Consider the following 24574-nt stretch of genomic DNA (forward strand, 5'->3'; position numbering starts at 1 on the left):
CTCTCTGTCTCTCTCTCTCTGTCTCTGCCTCTCTCTCTCTCTCTCTCTCTCTCTCTCTCTCTCTCTCTCTCTCTCTCTCTCTCTCTCTCCCTCCCTCCCTCCCTCTCGTTTTTTTGAGACAGGACTTCTCTGTGTAGCCCTGGCTGTCCTGGAACACCAGGCTGGCCTGAAACTCAGAGATCCGCCTGCCTTTGCCTTCCCAGTGCTGGGCTCCAAGCTGCGTGCCACCACCGCTTGGCGAGGGCTATCCTTTTCTAGTCATCTCTGCTTGTTCCTTTCGTAGGAGGGAGGGTCTATCGTGGAACTCAGGGCCAGGGTTTCTTAGCGGAGTTGGAAGTATCAAGTCCCAGTGATTCTTCTGTCTCCTCTGCCGTGGTCCCTTATGTAGGTCCCAGGACACGACTCCAGTTCTCAGGATTGTGTGCCAAGCGCTCTTGACCTCTGAGCGAGCACTTGAGCTTTTGTCCTCGAGACAAGTTCTCACGTATGCCAGGTGGCCTCACACCTCGAGCTAATCAAGCTTACTCCATCACACCTGCTTTATGAGGTACTGAGAGTCACAGTCGGGACTTTGTGCCGACTGAGCTACATCCCCACACTTTGTGGCACCCCTCTTTGAAAGCTGCATTTGGAGACTGTTAAATTCTGTAATTCCTGGGGGGTGGGGGAAGCTGACCTAGGGTGAGTTTGTACTTCAAATTTCATGTGGTTGTGACACAGCAGATGTGTCTAGAGGAGGTATTGCGGGACAAAGGAAACAGGGTGAGAGCTGGGGTGGACAAAGCGACCTGGTCCAGTCTATTTGGACTTAGCATACTACTTTTTATAAACCCCGGTAGAGGGCGCAGTCTCCTCGTCCTTGAAGCGCCCACAGGTCATTGTTCTGAAGGCATCCCACCGAGTGAGTATTCAAAACACCAAGGATAGAGTTGGAGGTGCTGATCATGAAGCCCAGCAGGGCAGCGAACCGGAAGCTGAAGCAGGACGGTGGTCTGCAAGTTTGAGGCTAGCTAGTCTACATGGTACATTCCAGGCTATCCAGGTCTACATAGCAAGACCGGGTTGAAGAAAAGGAGGGGTGGGGAAGGGAAGGAGAAAGAGAGGAAGGAGGAAGAAAACAGCACAGACCAACCTTGAACTGCTCCTAGCTCACCCCTGAGAGGATGAAAGGACTCGTTCTAGATACTCGGATACTCGGACGGACTTATTCAGGAGGGTAGGTCGAGGCGCTGGCTGTGCAGCTTTGAGGTGCTTAGAAATTCAGAGAGTCTACCTCTTCCCTGGTCTCTAAAGAAGCGGTCAAGAGTTGTTGACTCTAGGAATACATTTATTGGGTCGGATGATTAGGGAACCTATGCCAAGACAGGCAGAGGCAGAAAATGGCACTGTTGTTTATTTGGTTGGTTGATTGGAGGGGGGACACTGTGTCAGGTAATCCAGACTCACTATGTAGCCAAGGGACCTTGACCCGCCTGATTTTCCTACCTAAATCTCCTACGTTAATGAGTACAAGTGTTCACAACAAGGCACTCGTTTTTTTTATTTTAATCCAAGCTATTTGAATTAGTCAATATAAGATGTCCAATATTGTGTGACAGCCACCGTTTCATCTTTTATTGTAAATAGATATTTTTTGCATACAATACATTCTGATTGTGTTTCCCTTCCAAAAACTACCTCCAGATCCTTCCCAACTCCCCAGCCACCCAAATCTACAGTCCGCTTTGCTCTCTCCAGTTAGACAGGGAACAGTGTTCTAAAAAGAAAAAGAAAAGGCTAGAGAAAAAGCTTACAAACATGAATAGGACAAAACAGATGAGTGAACAGAGAAGAAAAAGCCAGAGAAAAACCGCAGGAAACACATTCAGACACAGAGACACCCATGTGCACGCACATAAAAACACAAAATTGGAAGCTATAATAGACATGTAGGGGAATGGGGTGGGGAGCCCAGACAAAGCATTATGAGACAAAAATTAAAACAAAAATACCACTGAATTTGTTCTATGTTGGCCATCTACTGCTGGCATGAGGCCTGCCCTTAAGTGTGGTTTGTATACCCAGTGAAACTGTCATGCTTTTTTTTTTTTTTAAGTTCTTTACGTTTTTACTCTTTGTGCACAAAGACTAGCATGATCGGTTCCACTTGGTAGTCAGTTGAATCCATTCAAGGTCGCTTAGTCCAACTTAATGAAGCCTATGTCCTTCACGTACTGCCGGAAGCACTGGCGGCTCATGTTCAGCCCATATTTGAGAATCAGACCATGGCGGTTAGAGCAGACGCAGCAAGAGCGGGAACCCTGGCCGAACTTCCGTGGGTGATTCCAGTAGAGCTGCTGGTGACCCATCTTGCCTTCAGACACCCAAAGAGGGAAAAAGCTGTTATGCTTTTTGTTTGTTTGTTTTTTTGAGACAGGGTTTCTCTGTATAGCCCTGGCTGTCCTGGAGCTCACTTTGTAGACCAGGCTGGTCTCGAACTCAGAAATCCGCCTGCCTCTGCCTCCCAAGTGCTGGGATTAAAGGCGTGCGCCACCACGCCGGGCTACTGTTATGCTTTTTAAAAGGCATGTTGAAGTAGTACAATAATTTCTTAACTTAGAAAACGGTCCTCAGGGTTCAGAATTTAGAGTTAGAACAAGCTATGTACGAAATAACTCTTCAAAAACGTTTCCCAAATACAGTTTCCCTTTCTAAAAACCACCAGTGCCCTAATCCCCTTTATATCTACCAAAAAGATTCTATTCATATAGGAAGAGATAGGCCAGCAGCACTCTTCGGTTAGCCCACCACTGAAGAGGTGGACGAATCAGGGTTCCAAGTTCAAGGCCAGACTGAACCCCACACATTCACAGCCAGGCTGGGCGCACAATGTGACACTTTCTCAGAGACAGGGTCACACAGACAGCCAGAGTTTGAAGGCGGCTGTCTGACTCATGCATGGTTGCCTTTATCCACCAAACTGCATAGCTGCTACCTAAAATGTTTCCTCATTCTCTTTTTGTGGCTGCAATTTTATGGCTGCATCAAATTAAATGGCTGCCCTGTAATTTACTTGATCTACTCCTATTAGTGAGCATTTATATTTCTAACTCAATGTTACCCACATCCAAAAAAAAAAAAAATGTAGTTAGTGGACAGTTGTGGTGTAATCCCAGAACGTGGGAAGTGGAGGCATGAGGCCAGCCCTCACTCAGACTTGGATTGTTTGAGACCCTGTCTCAAACCAAGAAGAACATAATAAAATCTCAACCAAAAAATTGTAATTAGTTAGCATGCTTCGATGTCATTCGATGTCATTTCAAACATGTGGGATACATTTATTATTATTTATTTAAGACAAATTTTTAGAATTGAATTTTCTGAGACAATTTTTTAAAAGGTGTGTGTGTGTGTGTGTGTGTAGATGTCTGTGTCTGTGCATTTATTTGCATATGTGTATACAGATGCCCATGGAAGCCAAAAGAGGGTGTTGAAGTTCTTGGAGCTGGAGATGTAGGCTATTGTAAGCTGCCCAACACCATCATTGGGGAACCAAACAACAGTCCTCTGCAGGAACAGTATAAGTCTTTAGTTGCTAAGCCAAGTCTTAAACTTGTCAAGACAATTTTAAAAACAGGTTTATTTATTTATGTATATGTGTACTCTGTCACACACTTACACTCCTGCATGCCAGAAGAGGAGATCAAACCTAATAGATGGTTGTGAACCCACAGTGTGGGTGCTGGGAATTGAACTTGGTACCTCTGGAAGGACCGCCAGTGCTCTTAACCACTGAACCATCTCTCCATCCTCCTCCAGACAGTTTTTAATATGACTGTAAAGTTGGCATCTCCCTGCCTCTCACCTTCACACTCACATCCATGGCGGGTCCCCGTGCCCCTCATCCTTGGTGTGGACTTGCCTAGCCGTGTAGCACGCTGGTTAGTGTTGTTCCGGTTGTGAAGGAGACTGAGACCATACTGTCCTTAAGAACCTTCTGGACTGGACAGACTGGAGTGAGTCTCCATGGACCACTGGACAGCCTCTGTTTAATGAGTAAACCAAGCAAGCCACTGAAAGGAAGAAGGCAGAGTCCAAGGAGGAGGCTCATGGGCTTCTAACCAAGCAGTCGGCGGCCCAGGCTGTGTATTTGCTGAGAGTAAAACTAAATAAATAAGCTGAGTATGCTGTTCCCTGATTTCGGTACTGCAGAAGTTGGTGGCTTGAGCCAAGGAGTTTGAGGCCAATCTGGACAATGGGACAGAAAACAGGCTGTTCTGCTATGATCCCTCCAGAAGACCAAACCGAATGCTTCTTAGGCTATGTCTATGTCTCGTCATCTCCAGAGGAGAGTGGAAAGACAGTTAGTTGTAGGGCTGGAGAGATGGTTCAGTGGTTAAGAGCACTGTCTGCTCTTCCTAAGAGGTCCTGAGTTCAAGTCCCAGCAACCACATGGTGGCTCACAACCATCTGTAATAGAATCTGATGTCCTCTTCTGGTGTGTCTGAAGACAGCTACAGTGTACTCATGTACATACAATAAATAAAACTTTAAGAAAAAAAGAAAGAAAGAAAGAAAGAAAGAAAGAAAGAAAGAAAGAAAGAGAGAAAGAGAGAGAGAGAGAGAGAGAGAGAGAGAGAAAGAAAGAAAGAAAGAAAGGAAGGAAGGAAGGAAGGAAGGAAGGAAGGAAGGAAGACCGTTGTAGCAAGACTAATCCCCAACCTTCTGCATGTGTGTCTTTCTGTCTGTCTGTCTCACTATGTAACACAGATGCCTTCAAATTTGCATTCTTGCCTGGCGTGGTGGCACACACCTTTAATCCTAGCACTCGGGAGGCAGAGGCAGGTGGATTTCTGAGTTCGAGGCCAGCCTGGTCTGCAAAGTAAGTTCCAGGACAGCCAGAGATACACAGAGAAACCCTGTCTCAAAAACAAAAACAAAAACAAACAAATTTGCATTCTCCTGCTTCAACCTTCAAGATAAAGAAAGAAGTCTGAAGACATTAGACTACTTGGTACATCTGAGATGTGGATAGAGGCCATCAAAGAACATAGGCACAAGGCCGGGATGTTAGTTCAGTTAGAAAAGCTATTGGTAGGGAAACCTGTTTATCTTTAAAACAAGGCAAAACAAAAGACTCAAACAAACAACAAAGCCAGGTTTTATGGTGTGCAGTTGTGATTTCAGTGCTGACGAGGTGGTGACAGCTAGCCCAGCCTACTTGGCAAGCTCCAGGCCAATGATAGACACTGTCTTTATAAACAAGGGGGATGGTGCCCAGCAAATGACACCCAGGAGTGACTCCTGCCCTTTAAGAGCAAGGGTATATATAATCCCCCCACCCACACACACACACACATACTGCACTTTAGTCCTTGAAAAGTCTGTATATGTAGCTTCCTGATTTCTGTTTTTCACACAAAGCTATTTCACGCACTCAAGTGCAAATATTTATAGAATTCCTACTATGTGTGAGGCACCTGTTAGGTCAAGATGAGCGAGACACCCGCATGAGTGTCTAGCTAAGTAGGTAAGCTATGATCTGTTCCTGTTTAGAATTTGTTGAGAACTTAGGACAACATTAGGAAAAAGGGTTCACTTTTTAATTCTTCTATGTAAATTGAAATATTTCAAAGTCTCCAAACTATCACCTGTGTGTTCTTTTAAAATTTTTTATGTGTCTTAGTATTTATGGATACCAGAAATAAATCTGCTTGATGAGGCAAAAAAATGGAATTGGCTCCCCTGGAACTGGAGTTCTAGATGCTTATGAGATGCCATGGAAGTGCTGCAAACAGTACCTGGGACCTCTGCAAGAGCAGCAAGTGCCCTTACCCACTGAGCCACCTCTCCAGCCCCATCTGTTTCCTAATAGAGAATAGTTTGACCTTGGTAAGATGGCTTTTTTAGTCAGCTGTGAATGATTCTTCTCATGAGCTTTGACCCACATCCTAAAGGTCAGATCCATGCTAGTAGCTGGGAAACCATGAGGGCAAGAAAGAAACTGCATTGCCTTTCTTATGATCCCTTAATTAAGGAAAGTGTGTGGCCAGGGTGGTGGCACAGGCCTTTAATCCCAGCACTAGGAGGCAGGCAGATCTCAGAGTTTGAGGCAAACCTGGTCTATAGAGTAAGTTCCAGGGTAGCCAGGGCTTCACAGAGAAACCTTGTCTTAAAAAAACCAAAACCAAAAACAAACAAACAAACAAAAAAGGTGGGGGGGCAGTGTTAGGTAGGGCTTTCTAGATAAGCAGAACCAACAGGACTGTAAAGAGACCTATTATAAAGAGAATTTACTAAGAAGGCTTACAACTCATATGGGCCTTGTAGTCTTAACAATGGCTGTCTGTATGTCTGAGAGCCAGGTAGCTGCTCAGTCACAGAAGCCGGTTGCCTTATAGTCCCAATGTGGTGCTGAAGGCTTAGGAGAGTCCTGGAGAGTCAAGCTGAGTGAGGCTGGAGTCTGACGTCAGTGAAGGGGACAACAGTTGCAGCAATGTGGCAAGGCAAACTATTCAGCCAGTACCCAGACAGGCAATGGAGCTGTACTGGTGTTCTCTGGATCTTTTGCTATCTGGGCCACCTACTAGGAGATGCCCCCACCCACCCTGTTAATCCTTCCTGGAAATGCTCTTGTAGAACTGCCCATAGGTGTGTCTTTAGTTCATTCCAGATTCCATCAAGTTGACAATCAAGATTACCCATCAAGGCTGGCGTGACAGTTGTGGAGTTAAGAGCACTTCTTCTTAACCTGAATTTGTTTCTCGGCACCAAAGTGGGGTATTACCAGTGCTCATAACTACAGCTTCAGGGAATATGACACCCCCCTGACAGATAGACACACACATCAAAATAAAATAAATCTTAAAAAAGTGTTTAAACAGGCAGTGGTGGCACACGCCTTTAATCCCAGCACTTGGGAGGCAGAGGCAGGCAGATTTCTGAGTTCGAGGCCAGCCTGGTCTATAGAGTGAGTACCAGGACAGCTAGAGCTACACAGAGAAACCCTGTCTCGAAAAACCAAAAAAAAAAAAAAAAAAAAAAAAAAAAAAAAAAAAAGAAAAAAGAAAAAAAGTGTTTATCAGTGAGTGAAACATGTATGAGTGGTGTACTCATACCTCTGCTTGTAACAGAGTACCTTACAGTTGATCGTTTATACACAATACAAAATTGCTTCTCACTGTTCCAGAGTCTAGGGAATTCCAGAATCAGTAGATTCCACGTTGGGAAGAGTGGGCCATTCAACGATGACACATTTTTTTTTTATTTTAAGATTTATTTATGTGACTACACTAGCTGTCTTCAGATACACCAGAAGAGAGCATCTGATCCCATTACAGATGGTTGTGAGTCACCATGTAGTTGCCGGGACTTGAACTCAGGACCTCTGGAAGAGCCATCAATGCTCTTAACCACTGAGCCAACTCTCCAGCCCAGAATGGTGACACATTCTTGCTGAGTTCTCTCAATGGGGGAGGGTTAGCCAGAACCCTCTGATCTCATAAGGGCATTCCTTCAAGGCTCAATAATCTCCAAGTCCACTTCTTCCTCACAGTATCACATGGGGGAGGGGGACGGACACAATCAGAAGAGGGTGGCAAACCAGCTGGTTTTTTGGTATTTAAAACGTTTCTTTTGTTGGCTCCCATTCCTGGGAAGTGTACAGACCCAGAGACAGTGTCAAGTTTTCAGAGTCGTATTACAACAGGGCTTGACCTTCAGCAGATGTTAAAGATCAGGGTGATCTAGTAACACTTAACGTTAGCTTGACGGCCGGCAGAAAGGGACATTTGCTTGGTGAATTTCTATCAAAAGCCAGCATTTCTGTTTATGGGTTGGGTCAGATCCTGGAAACAAAAGCAACAGAATCTGTCTGGCATATCGGAATCAGAGAGGTCACCTCTCCTTCCTGGGAACCAACGTGGAAAAGCACAGTTAATTGCTAGGTTTTGAGAGGAAGGTCTTATTTGTGATCTAGGTTGCCTGGGGACTTCCTAAGTAGTCCGAGCTGGCCACAAATTCACTATCTTTCTGTCTGGCCTTCCAGGTGCTGGAATAGCAGGTGTGCACTAACCACCCTTCCGTGTCACTTGTAGTACTTAGTTGGGAATTTTAAAAGAAATACAAGGGGGTGGTGCAGTTGGTCAGACTAAGGCATAGCAAGGTGCCTGACACTTGAAAAATTAACTGCAAATGTTTATTGGCTTTTCACAGTAGATGGAACAACTTCGGGTGAGCTGCATCGTATCTTATTCTTCTAACACAATGCTCCACAGGGAGAATTCAATTTGGTCTTGCTCACGCGAGGCAAGTGCCCCAAAGGTGGAATTCAAATGAATAGAAATGAATAGTGTGTGTGTGTGTGTGTGTGTGTGTGTGTGTGTTTTATTTGCTATCTTGGCTTAATATGAGAGGTTTGTCGATAACTTGGGAGAGCAGATAAGTCTTAAGGGCTTTTGATATCTTACCAGTTAGAAACCAAGCGACAAACAAAAGAAGTTTGAAGTTGAACACAACATTTTACGTCACTTTAGTCAGTTCCTATCCGCTCTGTCTCTCTTCATTCGTCTAAAGTCTGAACGTCGTCGGTGTGGTTTTGAAGCTTCTGCGGAGGCATTCTGTTCAGCAAGCTGAATTTCAAAGCTGCTGGCCAGTAAAAGAAGCAAAATGGGTAGAACGACTTGCCCGCAACAACTTAGCGACGGCAGGACCATTGGGCAAATGGCGACATTCTCGCTAGCCAATCGTGGGGAAGCCCGGAGAGAACGCTCTCCGCATTGGCTAGAGCAAATACCTCGGCCAACAAGGGGTGGGCGTGGCCAGTCCCATGCTGTGGGCGGGACCTCAGCCGGAGCAGAGCGAGCGGCGGTGGGCGTGTCCCACGGTCGCTAGGCGGGGCGCGTGGCCTGGGCGGAGCGAACGGTGTCAGCGGCGGAGCCGGATGCGGGCGGTACTGCTGCCGCCGCCGCGGCCCTAGGGATGGGCGGAGCCCCGGCCGCTGGTGCTGGTGGCCGCCGCCGCTGCCGGAACCTGAGCCGGAGCCGCCGCCTCTGCTGTCGCCGCGCTTCGGCTTCGTTGCTTCGCAAGGCGGCGGGATGCTGGGGAAAGGGGGAGTCGGCGGTGGCGGCGGCACCAAGGCGCCCAAGCCCTCCTTCGTGTCGTACGTACGCCCTGAGGTGAGAGTGCGCCGGGCGAGCGCGGCGGCGGGTGGAGCGGCCGGGGCAGGGGCGCTTCCTGCCGGGGTGCCGGGCGGGGCGCTCTGGGGCCTCCCGGGCTGGCCGCGGCCCGGACCCCTGCGGCAGGCCGGGCAGGTGCTGGGGCAGGGCCCTGTCGCTCGCCACCGCGCCTGTGGGCGGGAGCCGGAGCCCGGGAGGTCCGGCGGCTCCGGCGCCCCAGGTATCCGGGAAGGGAAGAGAAAGCTTGCGTGGTCGGGAACCCGACGGGGTTCCCCCGGCAGCCCGCAGCCCGGTGTGTGTGCTCTGCCCGGGACTTTTCTCCGCGAGTCCTGAGAGTTCGTCTCTGTCGCGGGTGGTGCACTGCTTTGCGTCCGCGCTGCTGTATGTGGGTCGGCCTTGGCCTCTTTCGGTGTCTGCCCAGAGCATCCTCCTCCCGCTTCTTCCCATTTCATCTCCCCCCTTCCAAACTGCAATTCTAGTCGAGAAGTGCATTCACTCGGGAAATACTTTCTGCGCTCCTACTGTGTGCCAGGTACGATCCTGGAAAGCTTGTGCTAAGTATCAGTGAACAGAACAAAGATCGAGCTCCTTGGGAGCTTATGTAAAAAGAAACAAACAGTCAACGATATGCGATTATTAATTGTATAGTACTTAGAAGATGGTGGGGACAAGGAATCCTTTCATTCTTGCAAAGGTGGTATTTCAGTCAGGACGTTAGAGGACGTTAGGTCTAGGTAAGGAGTCCTGGACGGCCCCAGGGAAGGCTGCCAGTTCTGGAGTTCCGTGAATGAGGAGGACATTGAAGAGATCAGAACTAGAGCATGTTGAAGACTTCTGGAGCAGTCGTTCCTTACCTTTTAGTAGACTCCTTCTCATTTTCGATTTGTGAAAGTTGTGTGCGGTTTTTTTTTTCCCTGCTTTTGCAATTTTGTTTGTTTGTCTCTCGATTATGTAGCCTGGCTGTGCTGGAACTCACTATGTAGAGCAGTCTGGCCTCGAAGTCACAGAGCTCTGCTTGCCTCTGCCTCCCGAATGCTAGAACTCAAGGTAGTACGACCATGCCTAGCTTCTGCAATCTGTCTGTGTGCAGGTAGATGCTCTACCAAATTTACTGCCTCCAAATGTCTTCCCACTTCTCACTTGCTAAGGTGGAAAACAGGTGGGCCTGAAATGAGATATCAGAGACCTGGGGCCTGCAGCATTTGCATGTGTGTCTTGAAATCAAGGCATCTAGTGGAGAGTACTAAAATGGAACCTATTTTCAGTCGTAATTTTCAAATAAAAACCACTTCCTCTGTCAGAACTTGATATGGAGAGACAGGGTCACCTTACATTTCACCCTGTAGTCCATAGAGGTAATGTGGTCAGGTTCTCTTTGTCTTTCTTTGATAGCACCCTAGTTGAACGCTAACTGCCTTTGACCTTTAACCTTTAACCTTTCTCATTTAGTGAGAGTAAACTGCAAGTGAAGAGTCTTCTGAAGTCTGGCCAGAGTTCAAGAGTGCGCCAGTCCTTCATCTGACTGTGCAGTTTTTGCCATCAGCGCTGCTCTGTCTCCCTTGAGAGGCAGTAGGGAAAGTGGTAGCTCAGCTCACTGGACTCATGGCTTTGGGGTCTTCTTAGAGGGCAGCTTTGTGTTTTTGTGTCTAAGACCGTGCTGTGAGGATGCTGTGCGTCTTTGTTGTAGTTGGTACTGGCTAAGATTCTCTATTCAACTGTGCATGGTTTATTAAAAGACAATGGTGGGAGGAGGTGAGAAAACAGCTTATTTTTAAGTAGATGGCTTCACTAGCCATCACATTTCCGGAAATGGACAAGCAGCACTGAGATGTTGCTTGCGTGTGACCCAGAGCCCTGAGTCTGATACCTTTCTGGGTCACCTTGGGAGAGCCTCAGAGCACTTTTATGAAGACTGGCATCCACTATTTTTACTCTTCTTCATCTTTGATTGTACTATCTGCCTGCCTTGTGTGTCCTGCGGGTGGTGTGGTGTGTGTGTGTTTTATTTTGGGTGTTTAGCTATCCCACTCTGAACCATACCACTCTGTAGAGACCCATTGTCACCTGACACCCCTTTTCCCTGCATGCAGTTCTGGAGAGAGAACACAGGCCTCCACCATGATAAACAAGTATTCTACCACTGAGCCCCAGGCCAGCCCGCCTTTCTTTGTACCACTTTTCCTAGCTGGTGAGTTTGCAGTTTCTGAGATGCTTTCTTGTTGGCGGATGACGTCGGTGGCCAGAACCCTTTCACCTTTTAATGCAGTTACGCCTGGTCCTGCTGATCAGAAGTGGGAACTCCAGAGGCAGAAGCCTTCACTAAGGCAGAGCACGGTCTGTCAAGAGTCAGCACTGAAGTTGTTAAACATGATCATATTTTTCCCTCTTGTGATCCAAAAGGACTGCAAATGACAGCCTAACATGAAGGGTAATGGTTAACTCTGGCTTTGGGGTCTGTGCCAGAGTAACCGGAACTGGTTTGTCATTGATTTGTCTAAGTCAGTGAGGCTGACGGGTAAGATCCCGAATCACAGCACAGGACCTTTGCTCGTGTTCTGTAATCTCTTCAGAGGGAAGCCGAGATCTGCAGGAGGCAGGAATCTGGGCCCACCTTGCTACTTGATAGCAGATGCCTAGAAACATCTCAGCTCTACTGTCTTCACTCAGCCTCAGGCACAGGTTGCAAGGAATGTCTAGCAGTGTGCAGCAGAGATGTTGAGCTCTGTTCCAGGGGGGCATCTGGTGATAGCTTGAGCACAAAATCACTTTTCATGTGAAAATGGGAAGCCTGTGTGACTTTCTATGTCAGAAGCCACAGTGTTCATTGTAGAAAAATGAGATGAAGTTATGCAAAAAATAAGTACAAGTTAGAAGCTTGTGCTGGTTGTTGTTAGGCCTTGCAGAGGACCGAAGTTTGGTTCTCAGTACCTCACCACTGTAACTCCAGTTCCAGGGCACCTGAGTCACTCTTCTGGCCTCCTAAGATACACACTTGTGGCAGACTTTCACACACACACACAGAAACTTTAAAAAAAACAGTGCCAGCCACACAATGGGCAGAGGACCTTGCTGCCAAGCCTGAGCACTTGAGTGGGCCCTAATGGTGTGGAAGGAGAGAGCCGTTTCTACAAGTTGTCCTTTGACTTCTGCATTATGGCATGTGATCACCCACACACGTACACATACTCTTTAAATTATACATATGTACATATATTAAGAGATTACAAACTTGCTAATTATAATGCATCCTGTTAGATGTATGTGCACAGCATGTGGCTTTGGATGGGGCTTACCAAAATGGAACTAATATTACCAGTCATAATCTCAGCTGCTTTTTAAACCAAAAGTGCACATTGTAAACACCTCTCCATGCCCGTTGTTAAGGCACAGGCAGGCTTTGTGTCTCAGGGAAGACACAGTGATGGGAAAGGCTGGGCAACACAAACAGCCAGAGTGACTGATGGGAGGATTTGGGATTTAGAAACCAACGCTGCGTGACAGTTCTGATTCTTCAACCGTACTGAGAGTTCTTTGCTGAGCCGCCTTGACATTATAAGATAGGTCCATTTTATTTTTGTGTGTGAGTGTTTCCCTTGCACGTGTACTGCATGTGTCCTGGTGCCCGAGGAGGTCAGAGGAGATCATCTGATGCCCCGGAACTGGAGTTATAGATGGTTGTGAGTCACCATTTGGGAGCTAGGAACTGGATCCAGGCTTTCTGCAAGAGCAGCGAATATTCTTCACTGCCGAGGCGTCTCCCCAGGCCTCCTGGTCAGTTTTAAGGCTTAGATAGCTGTGCGGATGTGCAGCGACGGGTTCAGAGGCTTGTACAGTCAGCCAGCCAGGCAGTGCTAGGAGGCAGACCTGCTTTGACAGAAGCACAGTCCCTTGTGATGTGATGGATGCTAAATAGAAGCTTTGTGCTGCTTGTGTGGTCTTTAAAACTGACCTGGAAAATAGTTCTCAAAGGGCTGCTACAGACACCCATGTTTGCGTGGCATTCCAAATATGGTTAAAATGTACTTGCTCATGGAGTTTAGTCAGTGTTTGGCTTGGAGATCCTAATAATAGTACCAGAGACTTGTTTTGTGGATTTTTTTTTTTTTTTTAAGATTGGGAAGAAAATATAATTTGTCTTCCATTTTACAGATATGTAAACTGAGCCTGCAGGGTTAAATGACCTTGCACTGGGGCACAGGATTACTGAACAAAGAACTGTCTCCTAAAGAGCCAGCAGTGACGGGGCCGAGCCAGGCCCACAGGGACTCAGGAAAGGTTTTGTATGGTCCTGAGTGTATAAGAAAGCAGGCAGAGCAAGGCATTAGGAGCAAGCCAGGGAGCAGCACCCCTCCACAAAGTTCCCTCAGTGATGGACTGTGACCTAGAAGGTGGGCCGGACAAAGCCTTTCTTCCCCACTGTGCTTTGGTCAGAATGTTTGATCACAGCACTAGAAGCTCCGAAACAGGGAGAAAAGGCAAGAAGAGCCATAGCCATGCCTTTCCTCTTTATCTCGTCTTCTTTTTATCTAAGGAGACAAACACATCGTTTCCTAGTCCTTACTTAGGCCCATTTCTTTGGTGAGCCATGAGTCTGTAAGTTTCAGAAGAGAACCTGTGTATTGCCAGCATTTTGATCCTACCACACAGTGTTTAACCGGGACGGTCTGGCTGTGCCTCGGTCTTCTTTCCCTTGTTTTTGTGGACTCAGAGAACTTTGATTAGCAGAACAGGCTTGTCCACATATGGCGCATGTAGCGCACTGCAGTGCTTTCTCCTTGATGTCTTTCCGTGAGTTTCCTCCGTGGCTTTTGTTAGGTGCTAATCTGGGAGACTTACTGAGCAGGTACAGGGACCTTGTGTTTATTGCAGTGTCTAGAGGCTTTGTTTTCTAATTCAGCAGATGTGTACACAGCATCTGCTGAGTCTACCAAGCACCCAGAGATAGGCATCCAGTCGAGCTATAGCACTCTACAAAGTAGACACAGTGAAATGGAAAACACGTTGTCTTATATGTATTTTGAGTCACTGTCTCCCTAAATAGCCCCAACTCTCCAGGTTGATCTGGAAATCAAGACCCTCCTGCGGTAGCCTCCTGAGTGTTGTGGTTTCAGATGTGCACCACCATGGCCAGCTTGAGGTGTGTTTCTGCTGATCACTGACTTTGATGGCTTTGATGGCTAAATACTAGGAAGAATAAATTATAGCTTATCCTAAAACAGACATCCTACCCGGTCCTAATAGTAAAAATACTTTGCTATTTGGTTTTGTTTTGGTTTGGGGTTTTTGTTTTTGTTTTGTTTTTTGTTTGTTTGTTTTGAGACGAGGTCTTTTTTCTTTAGCTTGGCTGTCTTGGAATTCACTCAGTAGACCAGGCTGACCTCGAACTCACAGAGATCCACTTGCCCCTGCCTTCCAAGTGCTGGGATTAAAGGCATGTGCCACCACCACTTGGCTCATAAAAATACTTTTAAAGGCAGAATTTAGATGCATTAGTCTTTTGTTTATTTGTTTCTTTTTTTTTTGCGTTATGGTGGGGAGGTGTAGACAGAGCCCTGGCTGTCCTGAACCTCACTCTTTAGTCCAGGCTGGCCTTCAACTCAGAGGTCCGCCTACCTCTGTGTCCTGAGTGCCGGGATTAAAGACAGGCACCACCACCTGGCTTATGTGTGTTCATTTTTGATGTTTTTATTACATTTAAATTTAGCACATGTGCACACACGTGCACTCCTGAGCGCACCTCGGCAGGTGTACAGAGGATCACTTTGAGGAGTTGGTTCTTCCCTCCCATAGTTTAGGCCCCAGGCATTGAGCACAGGTTGTCAGGCGTGGCCACTAACACTCAGCCATCTTGATGGCCCTGCCTTTTTGTTTTTTGTTTTTTTTGCTTTTTAAATCTGTATAACTCCATAGCCTTTTCTAAGTCTTCAACTTTTCTTTTCTTTTTTTTTGTTTTTCTAAGACAGGACTTCTCTGTGTAACCCTGGCTGTCCTGGAACTCACTTTATAGATCAGTCTGGTCTTGAACTCAGATCCGCTTCCCAAATGCTGGGATTCCCCTCTGGTTTTTAGTGCATTCAGAATTTGCCCTCTCTGTATATGAAACACACTACTTTTCTTCTGTTAATGGAGATATTAAAATATACAGTGAGGCTCCCCTTCCCTTAGCAGGTATTCATATATGTATTATTGTTGATTCATTCATTTATTGGGCTGGGGATTGAGCCCAGGCATGCGTATGCTAGGCAAGCACTGCGCATTGCGTTGTGGCCCCACTGTCCTCACCAGATCACCTCATTGAGGTTGGCCGTCACCGAGAGTGATTGAATGGGCCAGGGAAGGACATTAAAGGTTCTTCCTAAAATCGTCACTTTCTTAACTGGGCTTTAGTTTGATGATGTGGTCAAGCTTCCGCTTTTATCTCCTGCATGTGTTTCCTGTGGCATCTCCCTGGGTCAGGGCCAGTGCCATACAACTCACAGATGGCGCATCAGAAGGCTCTGCCAAGCAACACTTCCTACGTTCTGACCAAACAGCTGCCATACTGAGCCTTCCTCTCGGAGCCGGATCATCCTCCCACCCTGCTGCCATCTCCAGTGTCACTGTCATGGCTGGTGGGAAGCTCAGTCAGTGGGACATATGCAAGGCCCATGATTGGGTGAAGTCTGAAAGGCAGGACTGCTACCACAATCAAAGGCTCACACTGGGGTGTGTGTGTGTGTGTGTGTGTGTGTGTGTGTGTGTTTCCTCAGCGGGATGTTGGATTCTCTGGACTGTTTCTTCGTGGAATCATCCCATGTGACAAGTGGGTTTTAGAAAGAATCTTTTTCAGGGTGATTTTTTTCCCTTAAAAAACAAACAACAAAATCCACATATATCTTATGATAAATTCAATGTAACAGTGTTACAGTTTGAAAGTTAGAAAAATAAAATAACCCATAGGTATGGTACCACAAATAAAGCAGTAATTCCACTTAGGTTGTCTGTCTCTGTCTCTGTCTGTCTGTCTGTCTCTCTCTCTCTCTCTCTCTGTGTATGGTGTATGGTTGTCAAACTTGAAGCTGACACTGCTCCATATTGGCAGGGTGTGTCTGAGCTGTTTTAACAGCAGCAATTGCCCTTGTCTGTCAGTAGTTTGCAGCCCTTGACCAAAATTTGAGTTCAGAAAAGTGCTGAAGTTGCATTCTTCACTCTGCTGGGGTTATGCTAACAGTAGCACCCAGGGACTTCTGTAGAGTTTAAGAAGAAGCAGAGGTAGATGTTCAGCGTAGGTGGAAGGGGTAATTTTGTTGTTTTAAGATTTACTTTAGCCAGGTGAGCTTGGATGCAAAGACAGATGGATGTCTGTGAGTTGGTAGCAAATCTCCTCTGTATAGAGAGTTCTAGGCACATACTGAGACCCCAGCTTAAAAAAAATTTTTTTTATTTCTTTTTATTTACTGAGATAGGGTGTCACTTCGTAGATCAGGCTGTCCTTGATGTCATAGAGGTCTGGCTCTCTCTACTTCCCAAGTGCTGAGATTAAAGTTGTATACTACTGCGCCTTGCAAGGTGTATTTTATTTTTAAAGATTTATTTTAATTGTGTGTGTGTGTGCATATGAATGTGAATGCAAATGCCCAGGTAGGTCAGAGGTGTTAGATCCCTCTGGAACTGGGGATGCAGACAGTTGTAAGCCACCTGATATGAGTGCTGGGAATTGAATTCAGGTCCTTAGGAAGAGTGGTATGTGCTCTTCACCACTGAGCCATCTCGCCAGCCCTGATATATTTTATTTTTATTTAAATTGTGCATGTCATTTTTGGCCAAGACTTGACCTGGAACAAAGAGAGTGTCCTAAGCAGGCCTCAGACCCTTGGTGATCCTCCTGGATGGCTCCCAGAAGTCTGCTTTGAACTAGAATAATCTTTTAACCTCTAGTTTCTGTTGCCTTGGGGAGGAAGACAGAGGGGCTGGAAGGACACCAGAGCCCACCCCCACCCCTCTGCCCCTGCACACCTTGCGGAACATAACTAAAGGAAGCAAAAGCTTGTCGGTGGCTCTGCGTGCTGGCAGGGGAGTCCGGCTCCTTTAAGCCTCTTTTGGTTTCCAGCTGGAGAACTGGAATGATAGTGACACCCTTCTTAAACCATCAGTGTGACTGTTCATGACTGCTGACTCTCACTGCTCTAGGGAAGGCTCTTGGCAGAGTACTTGGCACATAGGCTTCAATAAATACAGGTAGTGGTGGTGGTATTCCTCCTCCTCTCCCTCTCCCTCCTCCTCCTCCGACACTGGGGTGCTCCATACATGCTTGGTCAGTCATCTTAGAGGACAGAACTCTTTGTGGCTAAGGTGTTCATAAGTGGAGTGTTTCATCATGGTGGTTGCCGTGGTGCCATGACAGCAAAGTTGACTGTGGTAACTATTAGGATATTTTTCACTCGCTCAGAAAGTTTCTTTTCCACTTTTTGTTGCTTTATACAGTTAGCATGATTTGATATTTAAAATTCTGACCTAATGAGAACGCAGCCGTCAGCTTTTTTCTTGATGACCACACGGCCTTTGGCATTTTGCTAGTTTCATTGTGTGGCGTGGACAGGATTTTCCTCTTTACTCGTTTCTGTCAGGCTTTTCTGTCAAAGGCCAAATTTTGTCCTTTATCACGTGTGCCCAGTGACTGACTCATTTAAGGTACAAGTGACCCAAATGAAGTCATAATTAGCTTAAGCAAAAGAAAATGGCTTGTGTTTATTCCAGAGTCAGTTACAAAACCATGCTGCTTCAGTTTGGTAGTTGAGCAGCACAGATAATTCCAGGCTGTCTGTGTCTGTCCTGCAGCATGCGGTTGGTGGGGAGCATCTCACAGGTGGCCTTTGCCGCCTCTGTTCCTTGCTCTTGGGGAAGGAACCAAACATCAGGGCTTAAGTATTCGTGAGGGAGGGCAAGGAAGCCTTGACTTAGAGTGCTGTGGTCTACCTTTGTGTAAGGTCACCAGCTTCTATTTCAGTCCTGACCTGTTGGGTTTTAATATTTGCCTTTTCTGGATATTTAAAAAAAAGTCAAAACACCCAAATGTGGTGTTGTGGTTCAAGCCTGCATGCTAAGTTCTTTAGTAGCCGAGACAAGGGGGTCTTGACTTTGAGGACAGCTCAGTCAGGTTACACAGGGAGTTGACGGCCAGCCTCGGCAACATTGTTAAGTTCCTATCTTTTTTTTTTAAGTTCCTATGTTTAAAAATAAAGCAATACAAACCAAAAAACCCAAGAACAGCCTGAAAACAGTTCCTTTTTTCAAATAGAAAAGTCTGGCTGTGTTGATGCCTTTCCTCTAGAAGTAGAGTTGTCCCTGAAGATCATCTTCCTCCTACGTCCATGTGCTTGGGAGAGAATGATCTATTCTCTTGGTCTGTGGGGACGTAGTCCCTCTCTAAGCAAACCACTACCTCAGCACTTTCCCTAGTGTCCGGTCTGTGGTGGGGACAGTGTTAAAGAGGAGCCTCGGGCTCTGGCTGGTTAAGCCATTGGCTAAGTGCCTCAGCTTTGTCCCCAGGACTTGTCGGGGCCGCATATTTATGCCTCATGCCTTTTCCTTTGATATCATCTGTTGGCCATTCTTCACCTCCACCTGTCTGCATGCCTACTTGTCATCTTTCCGTATCCTGCCTCCCTGCCGCCTTGCTTGCTCCACCTCAGCTTGCTTAGCTTAGCTTCAAGGTCACCTGCCCAGTGGTCACTGTCAAAAGTGACAAGGGAACCCCCAGTGCCCCTCTGTGTTGTGTCTAAGAACTCAGTATGTGGCAGACAGAAGGCAGGGCCAATGTGGCGTGCATGACAGTCCGTAAGGAATAAACTGGTCACTGGGAATTTGGGACTGAGAAGAAGGTGTGGTGATGTCATAGAAGAGTCTTCAGCTGTGATTCCAGAGGGTTTTGGTTCTGTCCCAGACTCTTGATGGCACTTTAGACATGGACTCGGCCTTTCTGTCTCTTCTCCTCGCCTGTGACATGGTTAGGTATCGTCCCTGCAGGCTTGTTTTGAGGATGAGAAGTACACGGTAAATATTCTGCTCTATGCTGGCCTGTGGCAGATGCCTAGCAGCTGACAGGTGCTCTTATTATTAATCATAGCTAGAACTGGGAGATTGTCTGCTCAGTGTCTTTGTGTACCTACCATTTGCTTATTAACACTAGGTTAAAATTAGGAATCCAAAGGAACTGTGTATGTGGGCACTTACCATTCTGTTGGAGAGACAGCCGGTCTCCAGATGGCTCTGAAGCGCACAAGTAGGAGCTGCCTAACCTGAGAGAGAGGCATGCCCAGAATGCCCAGAGCAGAGGAGGCACTGAGCACAGCTTCTGTGGAGGCAGCGTGGGACCTGAGAAGATGAGTTGTTCTGTAGGATTTGGTGTGGGAAGGAGGGGCCAATAAGACAGGTAGACTAGACGGACATCGTGAAAGCTTACTTACCCAGGTGTACTGGGAATATGTAGTTGGGGCATCTGCCCCATCTCACCCAATCCTGTGTATTCTCTGCATGACAGTGACAAGGGATACGTCTGGAGGAGCATTTCCAAATTCTGGAAGGATTCATTAGCACTAGGTCAGCCTGGCTCTTAGCAAGCCTACAGGGAAATGTTATCTGACCCTCACACGAAGGCTGTTAACTCCCCCCAGTTATTTAAGCAACACAGAAGGGTTCTGGGGACAGTAGGGAGGGAAGTCTGAAGGCAGCACCATGTGTCGCTGCAGCCGCTCTTAGTCACATCCTTTAGTGTAGGTTCTGAAGCAGTGTCAGCCCAGTACTGCCACCTGTCACCTTCTCCCAACACAGCCATCATTACTTTCAACATATTGACATCAGTGAGCCTCAGTTTTCTGATCTGTGAATAGGAATAATAACACCATGTAATTCAGAAGGATGCTGCTGGTCTTACATGAGGCAGTTCACGCAAAGCTGGTAACAGTACTTGTGTGGATGTTTTTGGTTAATTCTTATGGCTTTGGTGCTGATGATGGTTATGGTTTATGGCTTTCATGCTGTGCAGGTGTGCTGTCGCTGAGCTGCGTGCGCAGGCCTGCGTGGTTAATCGGCACTATTCCTGTCACCTCAGAGGCTGCAGGTGCGCTTGACCTGCCCAACATTTGCCTTTCCTGAGCTGAGTGAGCATCAGGAAATGGGCTGAGAAGGAGGTGCCCCGAGAGTGAGAGTGTGGACAAGCCTGTGATTCTGTGGGTCTCCTGTTGGGATTCAGGCACTTGATGGTGACCTTAGACATGGGTCTGTCACTTCTTTGAGACTTCTCATTGTAGAATTTGGACATCTTCCTTGAGGGCTAGTTTTGAAGAAGAGAAGAAATAAACCACAGTTCACCCAGCTCTGGATTGGCAGGTGCTTCTGTCACATCTACTGACACCCCTGTGGCTGCCTTTACTGTCTCCCCAGGCCTCCTTGCCCGGGCTTTGCCTTTTCATGGGCGTTCATAGTTTCTTTGATGGTTTTCTGCAGCAGTAGCTCATGTCCGTTCAGGACTTTGAGGAAAGGCCTGGGCTTCAGGCACGGTGAGAAGTCTTGGACTAACCATCCCCAGTTCAGCTTGGTGTCTTCTGAGGTCAGCCTGTCAAGTTTCTGTCAGTCGACTCTTCCCCTCATCGTCCATAAGCAAAGCAGTCACGGCCTCCAGAGCACCGTTTGTGGGAGCTCCTTGACAGCGTCTTCGTTTCTATTACCACCTTCCTCCGCTAGAACCCTTATTATGCTTCCTGTCTGCACTGCCTCGAGATCTCTGCACGACCCAGCAGAGGGGCCCTGTCCAGTGCGCTTCCATTTCTCCACCTCAGACCTCATCATGCAGCCCTTCTGCTCTCTGAGAACGCCATTTGCCTGTGGTTTTGTTAAGAAAGCCTGAGCTTGGCCGGGACTGTGGACATTTCTTTTCTGTGTGACCCACAGTGTCTCGTTTCTGGTTTTAGAGAATTAAATTTTCTGGTTTTAGAGGTTGTGGGTTTGCTTTTTCCTTTTCCTTTTCCTTTTCCTTTTCCTTTTCCTTTTCCTTTCCTTTCCTTTTTTTTTTTTTTTTTTTTTTTTTTTTTTTTTTTTTGAGACAGGGTTTCTCTGTGTAGCCCGGGCTGCCCTGGAACTCACTCTCTAGACCAGGCTGGCCTTGAACTCAACAGTTCTGCCTGCCTCTGCCTCCCAAGTGTAGGGGTCAAAGGTGTGCGCCACCACAGGATCCTTTTGAGACTCAGCTATGTAAAATAAAACAACAACAATGAGATTCGGATACATACCAGGGACAGGGAAGGTCATGGATTGGAATGGGAGACATTGTTTAGTTTTTTGGGTTTTTTTTTTTTTTTTTTTTTTTTTTTTTTTTTTTTTAGACAGGGTTTCTCTGTGTAGCTCTGGCTGTCCTAGAACTCACTTTGTAGACCAGGCTGGCCTCAAACTCAGAAATCCTCCTGCTTCTGCCTCCAGAGTGCTGGGATTAAAGGTGTGTGCTACCACTGCCCGGCAGGAGACATTTTTTAAACTTCAAAATTTGAGGGACATTAAAATACAGTCAAATGAGAAACTCCAAAGGGAAGAGAAAAGAGGTGAGGTGCAGTTTGTAAGGCTCCAGGAGTCTTCTGGCCTCCTCCCCTGTGGTGCGGGCTGCAGCAGCTCCGTCCTTGCTTGTGTCTTTGTACAATGTCTATGTGTCTGTTCTCCAGCAGAGAAAGGCTGAAGCCCCCCCCCCCTCCCCAGCGTCAGGCTCTTGCGCCACCCACTCACTGGTCTTGTTGAGTGCTGCTGGCTTCAGACAGAGAAGGATGTGTGAGGCCCATTTCAGGATAGGATCTCTTCTCAGAAGGCAGCTGCAGGGAGGCATCCCCTGAGGGGCTTTTGGATGCCTCTTGGGAAGGGGGATGGAGGAGTCAAGATTAGGCCCGCATTGATTCTTTAGCATTGATCCCTAATCAATCTTAATGCTCTGTAGTCAGATTTGGCCTGAGGTACTTTGTCCCCTAATGGTTCTTTTTGCTATCACAGTTGTAGTTTTTAAGCCAGTGCCTGGAGTGTGTGTGTGCGCAAGTGAGTGCACACACACACACACACACACACACACACACACGTTTGCATAAACGTATAGACCCTTTGTATTGGCCGTGGCTCAGAGAATGTTAGAGAATCCAGCTAACTGATGAAGTCACATGTGTGGGTTTTGAGGTTTACATTGGTATTCGTGTCTTTTTCCTTGTTACTTGAATTTCTTTTTTTTTTTTTCTTAATTTTTTTTTTTGTTTTGTTTTTCGAGACAGGGTTTCTGTGTGTAGCCCTGGCTATCCTGGAACTCACTTTGTAGACCAGGCTGGCCTCGAACTCAGAAATCCGCCTGCCTCTGCCTCTGCCTCTGCCTCCTGAGTGCTGGGATCAAAGGCGTGCGCCACTATGCCCTGTGTTACTTGAATTTCTTACTCTGGAGAATGATTGCTTAGAGGACCAATGTGTGTCTGGTCTGGTGACCCTTCCAAAGGCCTATGAATGAGCGGTGGATGCTTCCCTTTCTCTAGTAAATGATGAACTGTTGGAAGAGCAATGTGTCTTCAACCCAATCAGATGTAGTCAGTGGTGGAACGCTGCCTAGCGTGAAGCCCTGGGCTAAGTGGGGTGGGGTTGTACATGCTGTAACCCAGGCATTGCCGAGGTAGAAGTATCTTTATCTACACAGAGAGTTCAAGGCCAGTGTGGGCTATGTGAACCCTGTCTCAGACAAAAGAAAAAAAATTAAAAAACATTTAAGGGTCAAGAATGCTCGAGCTGGTGTCAGGGCTCACCATCTATTTGGCTGTGGGAACCTTGGGGACTTTAGCCTTTTGAAGTTTTATTGGCCTTATCTGTAAAGTGGGGTTGAAAATTCCTTACACTCACAGGTGTGGCCAACCTGAAGCACAAGGGCTGTGTCCCGGTATAATTGTAAATGTTGCCCAACATATTTCTAGATGACATATTTCAGTGCAATGTCAAGAGGTTGAAGAACTAGGTGAAAATAAATGACACAGGCAAGACATCTAAGAGTGGACACTGAGCACCAACAAATTGCATTCAGATGTTTTAGACAACAGACGCTTAGTCTGGAAGTGCTGGTCTCCAATTAGCCTTCTAATGGAGGCTTCTAATGAAGACGCTTTCTAGCTGAAACTCATTTGTGTGAGTGAACAGGAGAGTCCTTAAAGCCTGGGTATGTGTCTGCATGGAATTGTTACCTGGAACCAGACAGACTGTCAGTTTCTTACTGCATGTCTGTCTGTCTGTCTACCTGTCTGCCTTTAGATGATTGTCTGTTGGCTCAATACCAGAGTGGTTGGTGCCTGTAATGGCCCAAAGCAATGTACATAGTTGAGTAGCCCTGTGGTCAGCAGCAAAGCCATTATCCTGTCCTGCTTTTTGAGTCAGGAAGCTCAGGGAATGAACCTGCCAGCAAGACTGTCTCTGAGGGAGGCAGGCTTCTACAAGCACCTCTAAGAATCTAGCTCCCTAGAATAGACCGACGTGTGGATTCATCCAGAACAGAGTCTATACTATTGGTGAGAAACCTCTGTTTAAATCTGAACTTGAACAAGCCCCTGTTCTATCAGTGAAGCCTAAACATATTTCAGAAAGTCAGGGAACAACTGATAATATCTGGCTCCAGCCACTTTAGTGCACAGTCTGTTAGCTTTCTGTCCATGTACTAAATAACTGAAGTACTTATCTGAAGAGTAAAGGGTTAAGATTGACTTTGGCTCCTGTTTTGGAGGCTCTTGTTCATGATTAGTTGGCCTTGTTTTAGTCTGTGATGAGGTAGCACATCATGGCAGGAGTGTGTGGGGACAGAACTGCTGGCCTCTTTGCAGAAGGGACCAGGGGCCCATCATCTTCATTGAAGGACGCCTCAAAGACTTCCACTGTGCCACGCTTCCTCAAGTTTCCATCACCTTCCAATAACACCTTTAGTATTGCGTCCAATAGCATTGGGACCTTTAACATAAAGGCTACTTTGGCGGACAGGCTAGAGTCTAACTGTCGACTTGGGAGTTTTTAGTAGAGCTGCTGTTGTACTCTTTCAGTAGCTATGCCTAACACCGAAGAGTATTGCCCAGAAAGGGAATTACTTGTTGTTGTATGTTTTGCTGTATATGGTCATTGACAATTGACTATTTGTCAAGGGTAGGAATTGAAGCTAAAAACCCAGAAGATACAGTCTAAGACCTGACGTGGCGTCATTTGTTGCTGAGACAGGTGAGATAGGAGATAATTGCAATTAGTTATCTTATCTGTCTGGGGTCTACTTAATAAAAGCATATACTGAGAGTGGCTTGGGCATCTAGAAGAGGGCCTCTTAGTCTTGTGAGGAAGGCTGGATCAGAGAAAGCTTCACAAAGGAGCTGGACTGTGGACAGCGATTGGATCGGATACTGGAT

General features: G+C 46.8%; 1 protein-coding gene and 1 pseudogene across 4 annotated transcripts in view; one reads left to right on the top strand and one right to left on the bottom strand.

The window, feature by feature from the left end:
* Positions 2079 to 2377, bottom strand: Gm2581 (predicted gene 2581; annotated as a pseudogene).
* The window catches only part of Mtmr12 (myotubularin related protein 12), a 67271-nt gene continuing 51542 nt past the window's right edge, over positions 8846 to 24574 (top strand). For 2 of the 4 annotated variants that reach the window (NM_172958.4, NM_001356498.1), the window contains exon 1: positions 8904 to 9155. In NM_172958.4, the coding sequence (NP_766546.1) occupies positions 9075 to 9155 (81 nt within the window). In that variant the 5' untranslated portion in view covers positions 8904 to 9074. Of the gene's footprint in view, positions 9156 to 24574 lie in introns of all 4 variants that reach the window. The other 2 variants (XR_001781539.2, XM_017316630.2) reach the window with 2 other exon arrangements.

The sequence above is a fragment of the Mus musculus genome, chromosome 15 (assembly GCF_000001635.26).
Source record: "Mus musculus strain C57BL/6J chromosome 15, GRCm38.p6 C57BL/6J".
NCBI lineage: Eukaryota > Metazoa > Chordata > Mammalia > Rodentia > Muridae > Mus > Mus musculus.